Source organism: Mus caroli, chromosome 14 (assembly GCF_900094665.2).
Source record: "Mus caroli chromosome 14, CAROLI_EIJ_v1.1, whole genome shotgun sequence".
Taxonomy (NCBI): domain Eukaryota; kingdom Metazoa; phylum Chordata; class Mammalia; order Rodentia; family Muridae; genus Mus; species Mus caroli.
The window spans coordinates 5,263,144-5,281,712 of NC_034583.1; the positions used below are offsets into that span (position 1 = coordinate 5,263,144).

The 18,569-nt window shown below is 41.8% G+C and overlaps 1 protein-coding gene across 7 annotated transcripts in view; it reads left to right on the forward strand.

Moving 5' to 3' along the window:
* Positions 1–18,569, forward strand: part of Ptprg (protein tyrosine phosphatase receptor type G) — a 681,254-nt gene that overhangs the window by 650,989 nt on the left and 11,696 nt on the right. For all 7 annotated transcript variants that reach the window (XM_021181278.2, XM_021181279.2, XM_029468960.1 and 4 more), the window contains 8 exons: positions 1,706–1,878; positions 3,263–3,398; positions 4,162–4,308; positions 6,857–6,950; positions 7,948–8,024; positions 8,596–8,724; positions 13,390–13,536; positions 14,233–14,375. In XM_021181278.2, the coding sequence (XP_021036937.1) occupies positions 1,706–1,878; positions 3,263–3,398; positions 4,162–4,308; positions 6,857–6,950; positions 7,948–8,024; positions 8,596–8,724; positions 13,390–13,536; positions 14,233–14,375 (1,046 nt within the window). The remainder of the gene's footprint in view (positions 1–1,705; positions 1,879–3,262; positions 3,399–4,161; positions 4,309–6,856; positions 6,951–7,947; positions 8,025–8,595; positions 8,725–13,389; positions 13,537–14,232; positions 14,376–18,569) is intronic.

An 18,569-nucleotide genomic window follows, 5' to 3' on the forward strand; every position in this document is an offset into this window, starting at 1 on the left:
AGACCCAAGCTTGGAGAGCAGGGTGCATACTGCACACTGAGGTGTGTGCACGCTGGGAGAGCAGGGTGCATACTGTACACTGAGAGCAGACCCAAAGTTGGAGAGCCGGGTGCACACTGAACACTGAGAGCAGACCCAAGCTTGTAAAACATTTTTCACAACATTTTTTTTTTGAGATGGGGCTCATAGAGCTCAGACTGGCCTCTAACTGGCTGTGTATCTAAGATTGGTGAGTTAGTCCTCCCATCTGTACCACCTGAGTACTGGATTACAGGTGTGAACTACCATACCAGGTTCATACAGTGCTAGGAGTAGAACCCAGAGCTCTGCCCACTGAAATACCCAGCCCCCTAACATTTCGCCTGATATGAGTGCACCCTGTGAAGGGTATTGACAAAGTGCAGGAGACCAGTCAGGTGGCCTGACTGGCTTTTCCCCTACACGAACCTGGCTTTCTAAGTGTTGTCTAAATTGAGAACACAGCATGTACAGTGGCATCTATTTGTGAATTGCTTTTTGAAAGTTTCAATGCTGTGTTTCCCAGAGTACCCCAAGGACTTCTGGCCTACAAGACAGTTATTGAAAACTTATATTCTGCTTTTCAGTAAGAATGGGAAGTGGCTGCTCCATGCAATAGACCATGAACACACGTGAGCATGGTGATTGAGTTCGTGTTCTGTCACATGACTTAACCATAACATTGTATTTTATAAACTAGTAGTATCCTGAGACTCACAGTGTAGAAATGCTGCTTTCAAGTTATCTCAGTGTTTATACCTACTCCCTCCGCCCCCATGGAATCCTCTGCCACGACAGGATTCACCACAGCAATATTTTGGGGTCTCAATAGCAGCTTAGTGAGAAAGTGTACTCATTTATGACAGCCTGGAGTATGGCAGCTGTCTGAAGCAGGGCTATTTGGTCTTTATGTAGCCAAAGGGAGACCCCCACACTTACTCAGCTCTAAGGCTCCCCTATACCCTCAGGTTAACAGCCCTTCCTCCATACAGTTGTGATTAGAGTCAGCCCCACTATTCTAAATCAGCATCCACGTGTTCTGTCATGTTCAGCTTTGGGATGGTTCTGGCAAATCAATAATCATTCTAAAATTCACAGAGCTCATGGAGTCCTTCAAGCACTCAAACAGGCCCAGTTGCCCTTCTTTGATAGTAGTTTGAGTGAAAGAACACAGCAGCTGTTCTGTGTGAAATGATGCATAGGTTGCATCAGTGAAACTGAAAAAGTTGGCTCCTGAATGGAAACCAATCTGTAAACAGTCGTGTGTGAGAAAGACAGAGAGCAAGGTGTGGCCCTGACTCTAGTCCTTCCTGTGGAATGCTTGGCATGGCAGGCAGTAAGGAACCCTACTACGGGTGCTCCAGGGGAGTGGTGGAGAAGAAACAAGAATGGCAAAGCGGATGAAAGCATAGTGCCCAGGAGGGAAGCAGGTCAGGAAAGGGAGACCTCCAGAGACTTCAAACTCTGGAGGTGTTGAGTGTTCATTGTTGGAATGATTTTATTCTTCTCTTCTGAGAGATGTGGATGTTACCATGTAACAACATGTACGTTGATCCCAAACAGGAAATAATTTAGCCCCCAAGCAGTAGTTTAAAGAATGCGATCCAAGGTTGTTTCCTGATACTTTTGTACTACTAACCATTTTGCTAACCCTAGGGGTTCAAGGTGCCTTTTTATGCGTTTCTAGGGCCAGAAGGGAAACCCCAAAGGTCGTCAGAATGAGCGGACGGTGATCCAGTACCATTACACACAGTGGCCTGACATGGGCGTCCCTGAGTATGCCCTCCCAGTCCTGACCTTTGTGAGGAGGTCATCTGCAGCCCGGATGCCAGACATGGGGCCCGTGTTGGTGCACTGCAGGTAGGATCAGAATTCAGAGGGAGATGACTGGGGGATTTGAGCCTTGTGAACTTGACCTGTGCTCAAAGCACAGATAAAGTTCCCGTGGCTCGAGTCCTCTCTGAGAATCGGGTTAGCTTGGTACAGTTATGAAGAACTTCACTTCTGTCTCCTGAAAACTTTATCTGGAAAAAAAAAAAAGGAGATAGAAATCTGTGGCTTTGGGGGGAAAAATCTGTTTGACTGACTATCTAGTTTTTATGAAATGGTCTTACTAAGTCCCTACTACAATATGGGAATTGTGGGCTGAGCCTAATAAAATTTGAACATATACAAGAGTTCCATGACAGAGATTCTAATCTTTCTCTAAATGGACTTTCTGAGGGATCCTCTAAATGATAATAATTAATAATAATAATAGTAATAAAATGGTTCTTTTCATTTCTAACTGTATGTGCTACATAAACCATCTCTTATAAAAACTCCTGAAAAAGTCCCTGTTGTCTCTGAACTCACGGAAACAACTCTAGATGGTTGTTTAAATGCCTTTGTTATGTTTTACTTATGATTGCACTCATGGCTTGTCCCTGCTTTAGCGTTCAAGTTATTTATTCTGTAGCTAATATTGCATAGCTACTTAGCATTTTCTAAGCACTTTTGCAGGACTGTTCTTATAATGTTTTCACAAAATAAGACATTTGCAGAGTTGAGATACGGCCTATGTTTAAAGCCTTAGGAAAACTGTACCTTTTTGCTAATCCATTCTGCAACCAGCAGTGGAAATCTGTCTGTCAAACAGCCTGGGTACTGTGCTAAATGAGGAACCTCATGGAAACATTCTGCAAAAACAAGCTTGCCATGTGATATTGGATAGTCAGATCTTGGATATCTTTTAAAACAGGAATTATGAAAAAGAACAAAAAAAAGCCGAATGTTCTGGACATACCATTCTCGTGCCCCTCTTAGTAGGATTTTTCTACGACTGAGACCATTAGTTGGTTTCTTGGTTGCATGAGCCAGAGGCAGGCTGGGAGAGTTATACCAAAAGGGATTTAATGAATGAGTCAGAGAACCCTGGGCAAGAGAGAGCAGCCTGCCCAGGCCTCAGCTGCCTGCTTCTGCTGTGAAGGTGGTTACTGCAAGACACCTCCAGACTCATGCCTTGCTTTGAGCTGCAGGGAAAGCCAAGAAGGCAGCTGTGGCAGATTTGTCATCCAACAGTAAAAAAGCATTCTGTGTTCTTCTCGAGTCTCGATGGGAAGTGTTCAGGTTATCCCCACGAAGAGCCTATGACTTTCCAGTCGGCTCTCTGGGAACGGCTGTTTCTTAGCGCATGAGCATTTGCTTGTATTTTGGTAGGGATGCCACGGTTCATGGTCAGGCTGAGTACTTGCATCTCTTACAGCGCTGGTGTGGGCAGGACAGGCACCTACATTGTAATAGACAGCATGCTGCAGCAGATCAAAGACAAAAGCACAGTTAATGTCCTGGGCTTCCTGAAGCATATCAGGACACAGCGGAACTACCTCGTCCAGACTGAGGTAAGAAGTAGCCAAAGGATGGCCCAGAAAAATGAAAGCAAACTGAGGGGAAAGATTCATTCCCTTAGAACTTGAAGGAATATATATATGGGTTTGGACTTGAGATATCTGAGGGGCACACTCTTCTGCAGATCACAGCTTTCCATCTGTGTCTTAAAGGCTGGACACTTAGGAATCAGCGACAGCTATACCAGTCATGCTCGAGGTGCCAGGGAGTTACGCATGCTGTGTTTCCCACAGGTTTAAATGTGTGGGAAAGGTTGGTTCTTAAGCTCTTTATTGAACATGTGTTTGTAGCTGTGTGCTATTACTGAACCACCTGGTCTAGCCGTGGTGGGAAAACACAGAGCTAAATTTAGCACAGGTCTCTACTCCAAAATAAGTTACAACAGATCAGCAAGTGAGTCCTGGGGTCATCATCTAGCTATAAACACTTGAGGTCAGTCCCTGTTCAGAGCAGTGTTAATCCAAAGTCAACGCTATGAATGGGTACGTGTCCGCTGGCAGGTCCCCTCACTGTCTGGGTACATGTCCCCTGGCAGGCAGGTCCCCTCACTGTCTGGGTACGTGTCCCCTGGCAGGCAGGTCCCCTCACTGTCTGGATACGTGTCCCCTGGCAGGTCCCCTCACTGTCTGGGTACATGTCCCCTGGCAGGCAGGTCCCCTCACTGTCTGGATACGTGTCCGCTGGCAGGTCCCCTCACTGTCTGGGTACGTGTCTGCTGGCAGGTCCCCTCACTGCCCACCACTGTGTACTTTCCAGGAGCAGTACATTTTCATCCATGATGCCTTGTTGGAAGCCATTCTCGGGAAGGAAACTGAAGTATCTTCAAGTCAGCTGCATAGCTATGTTAACAGCATCCTCATACCAGGAGTAGGAGGAAAGACACGACTGGAAAAGCAGTTTAAGGTACTGCCGTGAATGGTGTCTTAAGAAAAACAAGGAATTAGAAGATGGCCTGAATTTGGGTCATATTTGTGTAGATGCTGAAATGGGGTATTGTTTTTACTTCTTAAATGTAATGTGAAAACAAGGTGTGGCCATGTGTACATGCAGAGTACATGATGTGTGCAAGTAGATGTGGCAATGCAGAGGGAGGTTTTCACTGACTGGATCCGCTCATATACAAGTAGATGTGGCAAGAGCTCTCTTGTCTTTTGAGCTGCTGCTGACTTTATCTCAATGTATCCTCTAGCCACAAGGACATAAGACTTTCAGTCAGCTGTCTGTCGCTTTGGTTTTTTTCTTGCTCAGAAGCATTCAATAATACGTTTATTGAGGATGGGTATTTGATCCGGGAATGGTAGCACATGCCTGCATTCCCAGCATTCAGGCCTAGCTAGAAGGATCACAAGTTCAAGATCAGCCTGTTACAGAGGAAGAACTTGTCAGGAAGAGGGAGGGAAGAGAAGGGCTCGACCACCTGTGTACATATTGTGGTCAAAATACACTTCTTTGAAAGATCAGCACAGAAGGCTATTGGGAAAGAAAAGGGTGTTACTGCAGAGGAGAGACAAGCTTTGCTTGTTTCAACAGAACAGAAAGTCCAGTGGCAGTGAAGGGTTGTGTAGTTGAAGTCACTGGCTGGAGCTTTCAAACACCAGTGACCGAGTGCTTTCCTCTTTCTTAGCCTCTCAGTTCAGCGCAGTGTTCTGTCTGTAATCTCCTCACTCCATATCAGAATGGAAAGGATGATCATAGTCAAACTTTTCATGGAAAACTTGACTCAGAAATCCTCCTTGGCATCTCAGCTGAGGACATGAGACATCCAAATAAATGATACCAAACGGTAGGAAAGGAGAAACAAGTTCATTTGACCGAATTCCATCATAGCACCAATTCCAAAGTTCTAGCCCTCCCCTCACTACTATGAAACCACTCGAGGCAATGAATAGATGGCACCGCTTTCTTTTGATTATGGGTCATTACAAAACATTAAGTACCAAAATTTTTCAGAATTTTCCTGTTTCACATTTCCACTATGTTTGAAGATTTTAGAGTCTGGGGAAGGTTTGAATGTGAAAACGAAAAGTGAACAAATTCATCTCATTTTGTCTATCTTGACACAAATGAAAAACTGTCTACATGCAGGCAAAAAAATAGGATCAGTGAATAATAAGAACATCCTTACATTAAATATCTGATATCCAAAATGCTTTAGACTCCAAACATTTCTGATTGCCATACAGGGAATGATGTCATACAGGGAATGATGTCATACACGGAATTTCATGATGTCATACAGGGAATTTCCATACTACATAATTTTGTGCATCTGTTTCATGCACAAAAGATATGTGAAATTAACATTAATCTATATATGTGAACGATAAATAAATTTCATGTCTAGACTTGATTCCAGTCCCTAACATCTAATTATATGTGTTAATAGATACATAGGTGTAAGACAGACAGACAGACAGGGTACTTCCAGGCATTAACTCTCAATCTGTGTTTTTTTACAATTAACCAAACAAACCAGTCTTTTCAAATATTGGGAAAACACCAGACAATTGGGTCTTTTAAGGCACTAGCCATTTGCAGAAACTCAAAACTGAAAATAATCTTCAAGGCCCAGGACAGTGGTGGTAATGCAGCTGGAGAGTGTTCTTATGTATCTTATTCAGACAGAATCCCTGCTCTCCTTTCAGCTGATCACACCATGTCATGCACACATGTGCCCACACACCACAGACATTTTCTTCAGTGGTGTAGTCTCTGGAACATCGCACATACCCTAGGAAGTAACCTCCCACTCGTGATTATGGGAGTAACTCTAATTAAACTCAGCAGCTCTCTCTCTCTCTCTCTCTCTCTCTCTCTCTCTCTCTCTCTCACACACACACACACACACACACACACACACACACACAGAGGGAATTTGTTGTGAAGAAGAAAAGATTCAACAGCACCGGGAGGACTATAAGAGGGTCACTGGAGTGAAAATGACCAAAGTATATTCCAGTCCTATAAGAAACTGTCAGAGAGTTGGAAACAAAACAGAACTAAGAAAGTGTCTCATAACAAGAATAATCACACTACAGGGCTGTAAGATAAAAATCCGCTGTCCACAGAAATGTGCAGAGAATTAGCCTATGGTCTTTATCTCCAAGATGTATGCGCAGATTTTAATTAGATTAAGTGATAGTATAATGTAGACCTGAATCATATATGCTACTGAGGAATCATAGAGAAATTCCCAACAGCAGAGACTTCATACACCAGAAAAACCCAGTGTTCAGTACTGCCACATACCCAGTGCCTTCATTCCAGACCCCTAGGGCCTGGCAGCAGACACAGGCCAGGCGACTGAGCGAGGGAGGCTTCATGGAAAGCACAAGCATTCTTTGGGAGTACAAAAGTCTCATATTGTTTTAGTCTGGCTGGTGATTGACATTCTTGCAGTTTCAAGCAGGTGTGCCTTTGAACAATGCCAAAAAGCAATGCTCTTTTTCAGCTGATCACGCAGTGTAATGCAAAGTATGTGGAATGCTTCAGTGCCCAGAAGGAGTGCAACAAAGAGAAGAACAGGAACTCGTCTGTCGTGCCAGGTAAGACGTCAGCTTAGCTGCTAAGTATGCGAGGAGTTCTAAAACTCACTGTACGTGATGTGTAAGGACACGATACTTACCCGAGTTCAACCTAGGCAGTTTAAGGCAAATGGACATGGTGGGTTTGGACACCAGCAAGTCAGGTGACCTATCTGACATGAAACCCAGTTTTGATTTTCCTCAAAATGCCACAGTATTCCAGCTTTAAAAATGAGGCTGGAGAGATGGCTCAGTGGCTAAGAGCATTGGCTGCTCTTACAGAGGACCTGAATTCAATTCCCAGCACCCACATGGCAGCTCACAACTGTTTATAGCTCCAGTCTCTGATACCCTCACACAGACATACATGTAGGCCAAACACCAAATGCACATTAAATAAATAAATAATTTTAAAATGATCATAATGTTACTATCCCTGTGGCACTACAAATTTGGGTCTTAGATTAATCTGGACTAATTATATTAATTGGAACTGCATCATTGAGTTATTATGGATCTGAGCCCTCTTGACTTGTGGCAACCTTTGTATACATAACTCAGGGCTTAGCAGAGAAGACTTTGTGGACCCAATATATACAGGCATTTGTTGATCACAAGAATGGTCTAGCTCTATTGAAAAGGGTCAGTGCTCTCTAAGGCCTTCATGGAGAGAAGGGCACGTAGGGGTTGAAAAGCAAGAACAAATGCAGTGTGCTGCTGTAACTGTAGAAATGTAACAAGCCAGGGTCAGGTTATCTGAAACACTTCTCCATGTTTTACTCTAATAGGCTGTGAAATCTTTTCCTACAGTTAAATTTTTATCCTACACTGTCTTGACTACCCAGGGAAATTTTCATTCAATACCCTTCTTACTGGATAACACATTAGCTTGTTTAAATATGTAAGTCTTAGAAAGGAGCCAGGGAGTCATTCCATTCACCAGGTAAAGGCCAGGAAGACTTGCCAGCCTGTGAACAATAAGGCAAATGTGGTGTTATTGTTTCTTTCCCTGTGATAGCTGAGCGTGCTCGAGTGGGCCTTGCACCGTTGCCCGGGATGAAAGGAACGGACTACATCAATGCTTCTTACATCATGGTGAGAGTCGCCCGTTAACACCTTTCACTTTAATTGGCTGTACTTACGATTAAGGAGTACATACCACCCCTGTGACTGATTTCATTTCTGAAGTAATTTTTCAACGCGTAACATCAAAAGTATAGAAATTTCTGTGTCTTGAAACTTTTAACAAAAGCTGCCTGAAGGGTGGGAATGCAAAGAATACTGAAATTAAGCCAAATGCTTCTTAAGGAAATAATTTTATTGTTAATTTCACCCATCTAGCTTTTAAATAAATGTTGAAATTGCTGTTAAGTAAAACCAGCAGGGGTAACTTGAAGTGAATTGCATGTGGAGAGGAAATTATCTGCACAGTGTTCACAGAAGTACAACTGAAAATTAGCAAATGCACTGAGTGCCTTTCTTAATATTTGTTTTTTAGGGTAGCCAAATAATGCTGTCTTGTTTCACAAAGTACTCACTTTCACAAACTTATAATGACATATGCACAGTCACTAACTCCTCCCCTCTCTAACCGTAGGGGTATTACAGACCACAAACGTATAATGGCATGTCCACAGTCACTAACTCCTCCCCTCTCTAACCGTAGGGGTATTACAGAAGCAACGAGTTCATCATAACCCAGCATCCTCTGCCACACACTACGAAGGATTTCTGGAGAATGATTTGGGATCATAATGCACAGATCATTGTCATGCTGCCAGACAACCAGAGCCTGGTGAGTCAAGCACATCTGCTGTGTATTAATGAGCCCGTGAGGCTACAGACATGATTCACTGCGCTGCCTTGCCACGGGCTGAGCCTGTGTATGCTACGGAGGGCGTTTTTCCTAAATGCTGTCCTCCTCGCTTCCACACTTGATCCTGCTGTGCTGCTTCTGCCGCTCCTCAAGCACACGGACAGGGTAAAGGCTTTGAAGAGGGTCCTTTTAGTAAACTTAGGAGTTCACATGACCACAATGGCCTCTCAGTCACTGTATGCCCCTTTTGGAAATAGCTTATTACATTAATGGTGTATGTAAATTGTGTTTACCTTCTATGAACTAACTTATTTAATCTCAGATGAAACTGAAGGAGTGGCCTTGTTCAAGAGTGTACAGTAATAATTAAACTTGGAGTTGTATCTAAGTCATCTGTCAGTCTGAAGTCCAAACTTTTAATCATTTTCCCTGTGTATCCCATCCCACCACATCATAGGAATAGGTACTAATAATGTTTTCCCATTCTTTAGGGTTCACAGCAGAGAGAAGCTAGGAGATGCCATTTAGGTCCATCCTACAGAGGGGAATCTAAGTCTCTAGTTCTTTTCCCTCCCTTAGTCCTTGTCTGTTAAAGATTCTATATAGAAGACGAGTAAACACATTTAAAAACTAGAATCACATGTTTCTCCTTAGATATTCTGTGCATGTACATTTCAGAATTAGCTAGGTCTTAAAAAGTGATTTTGTGGACATGATGCCTACCAGATAAGACAAAGAACAATGGGGAACTGCTTCTGACTGTCAGATTAATGAGTTTTTTAATTAAGAAAGAACAGTCTGTGGTTGAACCCCCTAGTCTGGATGGCAGTATTTGACTGTGTGCCTGGTCAGTAGGGGCTTCTTCACTCTGTCCCAGTTTGCTCCTGCTTCAGAATTCCAAGGCTGCTTCAGTATGATGGAATGGCAGCAAGGTTAAGCTGAAAAACGGGAGTGTTCATTTTCACATTACCAACAGGCGCCCATTCTGATTTGCATGTGGAAATGGGAGGCATTGAGGGTTGTAGCGGGGGCGGAGACGGTGTTGTTGTTGGATGAGTCAATATTTCGTTACTGTCAGTTAACAGGCCATTTGCCACCAAGATTCTTCCCACAATTCATTTGTATAGGAAAGCTAGGGAACAGTTAGACCCAATAAGGAGATCCATGCTCTCCAGATTGAATACAGTGACTGATGTGGAACACTGACATCTCCAGCTCTCTCTGCAGTCAGACAAGAAGACTGCCTAAAGCTGTTATCATTTGGTTATATTTCTACTGTTACCACTGTAACTGTACAACAGTCTGATTTTTAATTGACTTAAAAGCCACTAGTCTCTAATTTCAAAAATGGTATCATCAATACCTTTATATTTAGTTATAATCTCTAGAACTCTGAAAGTGGAAACAACAGGATCAAGAATCTGAGGTTATCATCAGCTATAAAGGAAATCAGAGTCCATCCTGTTTTATCAAGGCACAATCTGAAAATATAGTAGTAGTAGTAATAATAATAATAAATGTGTCAGTGAGAAGGGAAGTGAGAGGGACTGGGCAGTTTGAAATGCTGTGGGCCTTTACTTGTTGAGAAAACCTGCAGAGAAGCTCTCTGTAAGAGTCAGCCTGCCTTACTCCTAGAGGCTGAGGTAGTTACAGGGCATGGGGAGGGGTGGGACAAGGTGGTAAAGTTGCCTTTGGAGGTGCAAAGTTGGCCATTGCTAGGTTAGCGAGGGCGTTGTCAGTTAAAGAATGTCAGAGGTCAATAGAGATCTCTCATGGTGGCCATTACTGGGATACCTGGAGCACAATGGTCAAAAAGCTAGAAAAATCAGTTATTTTACTTCTAGGAACCAAATTACCATTGCTAAGGGATTTTTCACAATTTAACAGAAATGGAGAAGCTTTACAAAATGGCATGGCCCTACCTAACATATACAGTATATATACAAATATGTGAGTGCATGCATACACACACACACACACACACACACACACACACACACACACACACCTACCTGTAACCAAAACGTTGACTGAATGAAGAAGTTTCACTTGAAGCTGGGACTGTCGTTCAGTTGTAGTGCTTGCCTAGCATGCATGAAGCCCTGGATGAAGCCCTGGGTTTAATCCCCAGTGCCACAGAAAACTGGTTGTGACATAAGCCTGTAATCTCAGCACTTGGGGAGGGAGAGGCAGAAGGATCAGGAGTTCAAGGTCAGCCTTGGCTTTGTGGCGAGCTCTAGTCCACCCTGGGCTACATGAGCTTCTGCCTCCAAAAGGAAAGGAAGGAAGGAAGGAAGGAAAGAAAGAAAAAAGGAAGGAAGGAAGGAAAGATAAACTAAATTATTTTAATGTTTCAAGGTGAGTAATTACTCCCAAAATCAATATATGTAGATTTCTTTCCTGCCTTTGATTTCTTTAAGCTAACTGGATCATAAACTATTCCTAGTATATCGTTTGAGAATACAGACATATATTGTTCTCATTTTTAAAATATGGAAATAAAGGCTCGGAGATATGAAGCATGGGGTAAACAGAATACTAGATAAATTGATGTCTGCATCGTTATGATGTCCTGCCATCTTAACTATATATCCTAAATCTGTTTGCAGGGTCATACTTCCATCTCCTTGAACAAAGCACACTCAAACTCACGGCAGTTCCAGGCTTCTTTTGTATAGACTAAACCCAATTGCTAATCTGCTTCCCCTTCTGCTGAGCTTTAAAAATAAAAACGTACTTGGCAATAATCTATATTGAAACTTGAAAGGGTGATAAGTCTCATTGGACGGCTGGCTCATTTCTAATGCAACAGTGTAAGCTTAAACAAAGCCCTCTTTGTTGTGAACATTACTCCTGACTTCCACAATTGTAAATAGGCATTCTCAGTAAAATGTTCATAAAAATCTTTATACCTCAGGCAAGTGGGAGTTTCTCATTTGAACTCATTAGAAAAAAAAAAGGAGAAGAAGAAATATATATACCATCATAATTCCATTTCTTATAGTCTTCAACCATTAACCTTTTCTTAGGAAGCCATAATTTTCAGGAATAGAATTCAAGTACTGACCCTGAATTTCTAGTTTTAAACTTTAAATAGATGAACATATAAAACTCTCCTGCTTCGAAGCTGAATGGTCCCTGTGTTACCCCTCTTGAAGTCTGACGATAACTTACCTGTTTAAAGTGCCTATAAGATAGCCAGCCTGCTTACTTCTGCTCAGCTTCCTCCCTGAGAGGTGCTGCCCTTTCTTCCTCAGTAGCAATGTGACTTAGACACTTCACAGGCATCTCTGAGCGCATCCCCATTTGTCAGGACAGATGGTATATGAATCCCATATCTAGCTGCTATCATCCAAAATTTATAAAGAACTCTAAAAAGTGGGCAAAAATATGTCTGCAAGTGTGACAGAAATGACTAGCAGGTATGTGGAAAGGGACTCTGTGTCTATCAATTCTCTTATAAGATAGCAGCACCTACCAATCAGGGTGGCTATTGTTAAAAAAAAAAAAAAGCAACAAATGACAAATGTTGGTAAGAAGGAATAAGAATTCGTGCTGGTGTGGTCTAACATGACTATAACCCCATATGTAGCATTTAAGGGCTACATAGCAACACCCCATCTTTAAAAAAGAATTGAAAGAAAACTCTATCCATTGGAGTATTGACTAATACAACCACATGGAAAACAGTGTTCAGGTTTCTAAAGAAATATAAAACACCACTACCCCTCTGCTGGGCATACATTCCCCCCCCCCCAATAAGATAAATACCCTGTGAAATTTCTACACTTCAGTGTTCTCTGCAACCTGTACACAACAGCCAAAGTATAGAAGCAACCAAGAAAACACATGTTGCATATTTTCTGGCCCTAAGAAACAACGAGATCTAGTTTTTGCCACCAGTGGCGAATACCACACTAAATCAGCCACACTTAGTAAGAAAACATCCTATAATGTCACTAAGGAAAAACAATTCCAAGATATGCAATGAACAAGATGGTAATTGGGGGTAGGGAGTAGGCCCCAGAACACAAAGCACAGGTATGCATGTAAAATGAATAAATCTAGAGATCATGTGCCATCTAAGAACTAGAAGTAAAAAACTGAACATACTTAGCATTTATAATTTAATCTAAATTATATTGTAACTATTCAGAAAAGTAAATATATATATATTTATGTGTGTGTGTGAAATGATAACATGTTCATTTAGTTGACTATAGTAAATTTTACTGTTTATGTGTTTTACTTCAAAAATACACAATAAAATTTATTTTTGAAACATTCATTTACTAATCAAGTATAAACTAAAGTAGCTATAAAATAAAAACCAAATTACTATACTTGAGCTCCGGTTTTGCTACATCTCTTATAACTCAGAACACCTGTCAACAAGGGGAATTGCATGCTCTATGGAGAAGCATCTTGGGTGGTTACAACAAGAGAGGTCCAATGAGATGGTTATTGTCAGTGTACATTTTGTAATAGACGATAATAACATTGTAAATAACTAGATGGGGTGTTAGTAAGTCTATAAAATCAACTTACAAGGTAACTTGAGTGGCTTGGGAGATGCTAACATGAGGAGTCAGTTTGTAAGATTTGGTTACACTGTAAAATAATGTGTTTTCTTGGTTCCCAAAGGCAGAAGATGAGTTTGTGTACTGGCCGAGTCGTGAGGAATCCATGAACTGTGAGGCCTTTACTGTCACCCTCATCAGCAAAGACAGGCTGTGCCTCTCGAATGAAGAACAAATTATCATCCATGACTTCATCCTTGAAGCTACACAGGTAACTTAAACCACACTCCCTCCACGACCGCCCAACCTGGACCCTTTCTCATCCTTGTAAGTAATAATAAAGTGATTTCTCTATCTTGGAGATAGGCTGCACTGTTTGAATAAGACTTAATTTTAAGTAAATGCATTTCTTTCCTTCAAATATTTGCTTTTTGTCAACTGGGTAGATGGCATGTAACAGTCTCTGGCTAAGCATGCATATAAGTAGGTCTTCTGGCTTAAAGATAAAGATATTATCGCATAATGAATAATGGGATAATATTCAATATACCAGAGAAAGACTGCTTGCTTTGACATCAGAAACAAGCCTTGTAATGTGTCATGAAGACGGCACTTTAATAGACACTGTTTACACATATAATGGACTTCTTGTGAGAAAAATTAGAGATATCAGCAGTTTAAATGGTACCTCATCCCTTCCCTCATTCCCTTTTCTAGCGTAAGTCAAAGTTAGAGCAGTGGGCCATAATATCCCTTACAGGCGTTTTGGTTTGGTTTGGTTGTTTGCCTGATTAAAAAGATCTACTGTTTACAAGTATGGTGTGTTTTAATGACAAGTAGGTCTTCTGTAATCTGGGAACCCCAACACTGTTCAGTTTCCTGTGATGCGTGCTTTCTAGGGAACAGGCATTTGATTATAGACATATGAATTATAGGAAGACCTATGATTCTGTCTTGTCCATTGCAGGATGACTATGTACTAGAGGTTCGGCATTTTCAGTGTCCCAAATGGCCTAACCCAGATGCCCCTATAAGTAGTACCTTCGAACTGATCAATGTCATCAAGGAAGAGGCCTTAACACGGGATGGCCCCACCATTGTTCATGATGAGTAAGTACCTGGGCCTGGGTTAGATTTGGGTGCTGTTCTTACGAGACTCATATAAAGGGACAAAGGGAACACTGTGTTCTCTCTGATACATGTTACTTGTAATGTGGACATACATGTGCAAAAGGGTTGTGGTTGTGTTTTAATTGGTCAAACTTTCCTGGGCTCCAAGTATTCCTAGAGAGTATGTTCTAGAAGGGGAAAATATTGCACTTCTGTTCCTCACCAAAAAGTATGCAGCTCTTCTTTGAGGACAGGCACACCTTAACCTTCATACGTGCCATCCTCGGCATGCCGTGCTCACCTGCTCAAGTCTAGTCTAGTCCAAGGCTAGTCTGTTTCTACCATAGTCTTTTCAGATGGTTGTATGCTTTTCCCAAATAATGACCACTAGTTTCCTGTGTAACTAAGCTAAATTCATTTAATAATTCTCAGAGTGTGGTCTGAGAACCCTGTGGGTTCTCCAAGGCCCTTCCAGAGATCAAGAAAGTCAGGTTTTTAAAATATATGTGTGTGCATATGTAAGCATGTATATGTACATATTATAACATAGATTACAATATGTTTATATATCACAAGACTATCTGCCTTGTTCATTCTCTGTCATGAGTATATAGCTTTTCAGAGCTACTTGACATGTTATGAAACTGTCACTCAAGACTAGTAGAAGGCGTGGGTTTCTGTTGTACACTTTCAGTTTTAATTCCTAATACCTGAAATTTCCTAAGAAAGTAAAAGTTTAGCCATGATTATAATTTGGTCTTGAGAATGAAAATGTTAGGCTGTCAAGAAATCCTGTAATAAATGCCAATCGACTGTCCTCTGCTCCAACAGCTGTGAGACATCCACAAGTCACAACTGTTAAGAATCATAAGAAAATAATTTTATGATATTGACAGTGTGTTTGGGGAAGCAGACACAGGATGAAAGTTGCATAGAACCTGGGTAGATTTATATATAGTGTCAGCTCGAATCAGCCACATGATTTATGGGATCTAGGATAAAGTGCAAATGGAGGCCTCTCTGTGAAAAGACACTAAGTTTCCAGATGGCAACTTTGAAGCACTAAAGTCCAGTCCGGCTTCCCCTGAGTTAGCAAGTCCATTGAGACATAGGAGACAAGTCTCTGAGATGCAAAAGCACCTCCATCTCAGACTGTGCTTTAATTCATTGATTAACATGCTTTCCTGCTTTCTATCGTCATTCATTCCCCATACTTTGAGTTGATTTTGAATTTGGGGCTTTGAGTTTGTTTGTTTTTTGTCTGTTTGCATAGGTTTTGACGTTATTGATGTTGTTTGAGGCAGGTCTCGTTACCTAAGCCCAGGCTGGCCATAGCATACAACCTGGCAGTCTTCTCTGCCTTGGCCTCCGCAGTACTCGGATTACACCATGCTGGACTATAAACGAAGTTTAAGTTTAATTTTAATTTTTCATTGCTACTCCTCCCTGAAGAGCAGCATTTCCTTGTTGCCCTACTGACTTCTAAATGAAATGTTACCTTCTTCACACTGACACCTCTGTAACTCTGGATGGCATTCCCAGCTATGGTCCCTTTCTTATTTTTACTAAAAATAGATTTTTTTTCATACAGTTATATTCTGATCATGTCTTCTTCTTCTTCCTCAACTTTTTCAAGTTCTTTTTTACTTCCCCTTCTCCTTAGGAAAAAAAAAATAGGTATCTAAGAAAAAAAAGAAAATATGATAAAGTAAAAACAAATTAGAATAGACAAAACAAACATACAGAAAAAAAAGTCAAAGAAAAAGCAAGAGAAACACATTCAGACACTGATATACACATTCATACACATAGGAATCTCATAGAAACACAAAACCAGAAGCCATGATATAGACACACAAAGAAACTTTAAGGGAAAAAAAAGAAAAATGTTCCTGACACACATTATGAGACAAAGAACCTCAAAAGAAGCCATTCAGTTTTTTCTTGGCCATGTACTCCTGGCCATGGGGCCTATCCTTATTTTTTTTTATTAGATATTTTCTTTATTTACATTTCAAATGTTATCCCCTTTCCTAGTCCCCCCCCCACGAAAATCACCTCTCCCCTCCCCCTCTCTGCCTTCTCACCAACCCACCCACTCCCACTTCCTGGCCTTGGCATTCCCCTATACTGGGGCATAGAACCTTCACAGGACCAAGGGCCTCTCCTCCCATTGATGACCAACTAGGCCATCCTCTGCTGCATATGCAGCTAGAGACATGAGTCCCACCATGTGTTTTCTTTGATTGGTGGTTTAGTCCCAGGAAGCTCTGAGGGTACTGGTTAGTTCATATTGTTGTTCCTCCTATGGGGCTGCAAACCCCTTCCGCTCCTTGGGTACTTTCTCTGGCTCCTTCCTTGGGGACCCTGTGCTCCATCCAATGGATGGCTGTGAGCATCCACTTCTGTATTTGCCAGGCACTGGCATAGCCTCTCAGGAGACAGCTTTTTTTTTTTCAGGCTCCTGTCAGCAAGCTCTTGTTGGCATCTACAATAGTGTCTGAGTTTGGTGGCTGTTTATGGGATGGATCCCCAGGTAGGCAGTTTCTGGATGGTCATGCCTTCAGTCTCTGCTCTGAACTTAGTCTCTGTAACTCCTTCCATGGGTATTTTGTTCCCCCTGCTAAGAAGGATCGAAGTATTCATACTTTGGTCTTCCTTCTTCTTGAGTTTCTTGTGTTGCAAATTGTATCTTGGGTGTTCTGAGCTTCTGGACTAATATCCACTTATCAGTGAGTGCATATCATGTGTGTTCTTTTGTGATTGGGTTACCTCACTTAGGATGATATCCTTCAGATCCATCCATTTGACTGCAAATTTCATGAAGTCATTGTTTTTAATTGCTGAGTAGTACTCCATGTACCACATTTTATGTATCCATTCCTCTTTTGAGGGACATCTGGGTTCTTTCCAGCTCCTGGCTATTATAAATAAGGCTGCTGTGAACATAGTGGAGCATGTGTCCTTACAGGTTGGAGCATCTTCTGGGGCCTATCCTTAAGAGCAGTTTGTTTCTGCAGTGAGATTCCCTTCAAAAAAACTAAGTTTTCATTTGCAAGCAGTTACCTATTGGCACTGGCTTCTGGGCTAGGGATGGAGTATGTATCTACTTCTCTTGACTCTAGGACCCTGTATGGTATAGACCTGTGCAGGCCCCATGCATGCTGCCTCTGTCTCTGAGTTTGTATGTACTCTTTAGTCATGGTTGTGTTTATAAGGCCTTGTTTCCATGATGTCTTTCATTCCTCTGACTCTTACACTCTTTTTGCTTCCTCTTCTGCAGGGTTTCCTGAGCCCTGAGGGGAGAGATTTGATGGAGGCATCTGCTTTAGGGCTGAGTGTTCCAAGGTCTTTCACTTTCTGTATACTGTCTGCCTGTGAGTCTCTGTATGTGTTCCCATCTGCAGAAGGAAGCCTCTCTGATGATGGCTGAGCAAGGCACAGAATGTGTCTGGGAGTCATTTTATTGCTAAGTTCCTTTGATCAAGCAGTAGTACTTGGTTTTCCCTAGGCTCCTGGCCTAGATACTCTCAGGTTCCTGGACACCCAAGCATTGCTGGGTATGGCTACATCTATGGAGTGAATCCTAACTTAAATAAGATACTGGTTGGTTGCTCCTGCAAGCTTTGTGCCCATCTTACAGGCAGGTCACCATTGTAGATTGATGGTTCTGTAGCTGGGTTGGTGTTTACCTTTCTCCTTTGCTGGTATGCAATGCAGGGTACCTTCCAATACCAACCAACTTCCCCAGATCTTCAAAACAGTGCTAAAGGTATAATAATTGTACCTTTTTGGCCATAGATAGTATGCACACTAGACACAGGCCTTCATCTATTTTAGAATCAACACAAATACTTTGGGAAAAGAAAAATAAAGCACTAAGCCAACATTACTTTTAACTAGAGAAAGTGTGTCAAGCCAACTTCCAAAACCAGTGGGTTTGTATACAACTCTTGTGTAATATAAACTGTAAGTTAGTAAGATCAGGCCATGTGGTTCAAAATGAAACTCAGCAAATACTGTTCAATCCTACACAGTGTATAAAGTTCTAAAAGGAATGGCCTTTATTTTCTTCACAGAAAGGCTAGCATACACACACTTGAAAGCATATTCCACAGAAGACAGCAGGCATCTCATTCTACTGCCCGCCCACCTAGCTAGGTACTGTTCTGCCTGAGGAGCTAGAGCTAATCT